The sequence below is a fragment of the Cebus imitator genome, unplaced genomic scaffold (assembly GCF_001604975.1).
Source record: "Cebus imitator isolate Cc_AM_T3 unplaced genomic scaffold, Cebus_imitator-1.0 Scaffold30, whole genome shotgun sequence".
NCBI lineage: Eukaryota > Metazoa > Chordata > Mammalia > Primates > Cebidae > Cebus > Cebus imitator.
This window is the reverse complement of record NW_016107345.1, coordinates 3,785,613-3,789,762: the sequence shown is the minus strand read 5'-3', so window position 1 is coordinate 3,789,762 and position 4,150 is coordinate 3,785,613. Positions and strand designations below refer to the sequence as shown.

The 4,150-nt window shown below is 36.8% G+C and overlaps 1 protein-coding gene across 3 annotated transcripts in view; it reads left to right on the top strand.

Moving 5' to 3' along the window:
- ATR (ATR serine/threonine kinase) overlaps positions 1 to 4,150 on the top strand; it is a 133,418-nt gene that overhangs the window by 66,110 nt on the left and 63,158 nt on the right. For all 3 annotated transcript variants that reach the window (XM_037736836.1, XM_037736835.1, XM_017523751.2), the window contains one exon: positions 3,740 to 3,860. In XM_037736836.1, the coding sequence (XP_037592764.1) occupies positions 3,740 to 3,860 (121 nt within the window). The remainder of the gene's footprint in view (positions 1 to 3,739; positions 3,861 to 4,150) is intronic.

The window sequence follows — 4,150 nt, the reverse complement described above, 5'->3', positions numbered from 1 at the left end:
TGTTGCCCAGGCTAGAGTGCAATGGCGCGATCTCGGCTTACCACAACCTCCGCCTCCCAGTTCCAAGTGATTCTCCTGTCTCAGCCTCCTGAGTAGCTGGGAGTACAGGCATGTGCCACCATGCCCAGCTAATTTTGTATTTTTAGTAAAAACAGGTTTTCTCCATGTTGGTCAGGCTGGTCTCAAACTCCCGACCTCAGGTGATCCCCGTACCTTGGCCTCCCAAAGTGCTGGGATTACAGGTGTAAGCCGCTGTACCCAGTGCCTTATTTAATGTATTTTCATAAAATTGTTTTTAATGATATAAAAATTAATGCTATTTTTTTTACGTAGATTTTAACATTAAAAGTGTTTTAGTATCTCCTTATGTGTATATTTCACTGTGATTGATGCTTATAATCTTGTCTAGATGAGAAGTGTAGTCTGCTCATTGGGTTAAATTACTACAACTTTAAATATTCAGATAAGCTTACTGAAGTTAAAAGGATTGATTTTTAAAAAGTTCAACTATTGGGAATACATTGAAAGAATGTACTTTAAGCTGAATGTGAGTCGAATTCTTTGGTAGGTATAATTAATATATTAATTTAAGAGTTTAAAGCTAGTCAGAAAGCCTTTAGTAAGCCTAATTCAAGATTTTCATTACTCCCAATTTCTCCTCATGAATATATTTTCACCCTCTACTTTTAAAAAAGTGTATTTAATCTTTTAAAAAATTTAAATGACTTCGTTAGGACTGATGAAATGTGCAAGATGACATGCAAATTCATGAAGTATTTCATATTTTTAAAAATACATATAATTAGGCCAGGTGTGGTGGCTCTTTGGGAGGCGGCGGTGGGTGAATCACAAGTTCAGGAGTTCGAGACCAGCCTGGCCAACATGGTGAAACCCCATCTCTACTAAAAATACAAAAAATTAGCTGGGCATGGTTGTGGGCACCTGTAATCCCAGCTACTCGGGAGGCTGAGACAGGAGAATCGCTTGAACCTGAAAGGCAGAGGCTGCAGTGAGCCAAGATCACGCCACTGCATTCCAGTCCAGGTGACAGTGTGAGACTCTATCTCAAAAAAATAAGTAAAATAAAAGTACATACAGGTATAAATTATTTCTATTTAGAAACTACTTTTTGGTACCCTAGGTACCATGCATATTAGATATGTGACTTTGGACAAATAACTTCTTTGAGCCTTAGAAAGTGCCTAGACTTACACTAAAATTCTTTATAAAAGCCTTGAGGTATGGATATTTATTTCCTAGATAATTTTTTATACTTACAAATCTTTTAAATGTTATTTTATGTCTTATGACTATCATTACTAAAGAAGTGATTATTTAGCATTATTATTCACCTTATTAAAGAATTATTACTATGTTTGAGACAGAGTGTTGCTCTGTCATCCAGGCTGGAGTGCAGTGATGCAGTATCAGCTCACTGTGGCCTCTGCCTTCTGGGTTCAAGTGATTTTTCTGCCTCAGCCTCCTGGATAGCTGGGATTACAGTCGCACACTACCATGCCTGGCTAGATTTTGTATATTTAGTAGAGATGGAGTTTCATCATGTTGGCCAGCCTGGTCTCCTGGTCTCAAGTGATCCACCCATCTGACTGGGCCTCCCAAATTGCTGGGATTACAGGCATGAGCCACCACACCCAGCAACTATTAGCATTATTAAATAAGTAAAAGACTAAAGTTAAAATTTGGATTTTTCATTTTTGAGTACTCCATACTTTCCCCATTTTCTTAGTCTATATTTTGTAAAGCACCTGTAAATGTTAAAGAATTTCTGTGATCTACTGGAACGTTTATGGCCTTTGGAGTCACACAGGCCTAGATTTGAATGTTGGCTTTGCATTTGCTAGCTCTGAAGTCTTGGGCAAGTTATTTAACATTTCCAGGTTTTAATTTTTAAATTTTGAAAACATGGATAATTTAATCCACTTTGTATTATTATTGTTAGGAATAAAGGAGATAATATTAAAAAGTATTTAGCAAAGTGCCTGATATTTAGTTGACAATCAATAATAAATGCTTATTCAATCCTAGCTTGGTGAATAAATTCTTTGTTTTTAGGGGGAGAATTTGTGAGGGTGGCTGTCATCTACTTCGTAAGAAGTAGAAGCCAACATTTTTGCCTTCTTGTTGTTTTTTTCATAGGAAGCAACTTTTTTTTTTTTTTAAGTAATTTTTTTTTTTTGAGACGGAGTTTCACTCTTGTTACCCAGGCTGGAGTGCAATGGCCCGATCTTGGCTGACCGCAACCTCCGTCTCCTGGGTTCAGGCAATTCTCCTGCCTCAGCCTCCTGAGTAGCTGGGATTACAGGCACGCACCACCATGCCCAGCTAATTTTTTGTATTTTTAGTAGAGACGGGGTTTCTCCGTGCTGACCCGGATGGTCTCGATCTCTTGACCTCGTGATCCACCCGCCTCGGCCTCCCAAAGTGCTGGGATTACAGGCTTGAGCCACCACGCCCGGCCAGGAAGCAACTTTTAAGTGGTCATTAAAAGTGTGATCTTAACAAAGCAATGACAATTCTTTTGATCTTTAGCTTTTGTACCTAAGCTGTTAGAGTAACCTCTCAAATGGTTCCTCAATGATGGAAGTTAGGAGATTTACCTAACTGGAATCTGCTTGTTGAAATTGGAGCCACATAAAAATAAGAGGTTGGTAGAGGGCATTTTTAATACCATTGACTCTCTTTTGTATGAAACACTAAAATACCAGGTTAACCTGTAGCTCAGTTTTATAGCTTGGACTGCTTGATATTTACTCCAGAGGACCTAGGGAGATACAGAATTTCTTAAAACCATATTCATGTTTTTGCTGCCTGTAAGTTATACTCCCTAGTTTATGTTCGTTCGTTTGTTTGTTTTAAAGTTGGGCTCTATATACGTAATCACTAAATCTGGATTAAAGGATGGCTATACTTGGGAGATTGAAATTTAGAACCAGACAGAAAAACTACAGTTCAAAATCACCATAGAAATATCTTTAGGAGAAAACATCACAATGTTACTGGGCAGAGTCTGGCTTGTAACCCCAGTATCAATAGTTTTCTAGCCAAATTTACCATAAATTTGATAAAAATCATCTAGAAAACTGTACTTGGTGATGATTCAAAATAGGGATTTGAGTTTTTTTTTCCTGGTTTAGTGTTATGGTTAACTGAGAGATTATTGGATTTTTCAACTATCAGAAACTCAGAATACAGTGAGTTTATACACACACACACACACACACACACACACACACACATACACACACATATAAAATTTGGGTATAAGACTTCAAGTATAGGGCATTTATTAACACTCCAGCTAGACATTGAAGTCACCTAGGATGATAATAACACTGGGGAAGGAAGAAAACCCTGAGCAATGTGCTAAAGTTATCAATGAGTTTGGTAATCAGTGAGTTGAGTAGTTGCCCGTAATGAGGAGTAGAAAATAGCAGTATGCCTGGGTGGCTTGAACTTCAAAGGAACAGGTTTTTCTTATACAAGAATAAAGTTGGAAGGATCTGAGGAAGAGGAAGAGGCAGACTCAAATCCTTCAAAGTACTTTAGGTGTGCAAGAATGATCTGCTTCACCCTGAAGACGGATATGCAAAAAAAAGTAAGCAGATTTCATTAAAGGCAAGTCAGTACTGCAGTAGTCACTGAAGGGGTTGCTGTAATCTACTAAAATTCTAAACAGATGGATTTTTAAAGTAAATTTTCAAAATTTTCATAATTATAGATACAAGAGTTCTCAGAAGTCAACCGATTGGTCTGGAGTAAAGAAGCCAATTTACTTAAGTAAATTGGGTAGTAATTTTGCAGAATGGTCAGCAACTTGGGCAGGTTATCTTATAACAAAGGTAAGAAACCCTGTTCAGTTTGTTAACTGAACAGAAATTCTAAAGAAAACCAGAATATCTCTCTGAATGCATAGCACACAATAGTCATTGAAGTATTTGTGCTGATAATCATAGAAATTTTTGAAGAAAATGTTTACTAATAGAGAGTAATAATTGCTCTGTAGTTACTAATAATAGTTTCTGAGTGAAAAGTAATTGTTTTACCAAGAAAATCACTGTGGTCTTCATGAATGTGTAAAATTACATTATGTCTGTTCATTTTTTTTCTTTTTTTTTTTTTTTTTTTTTTT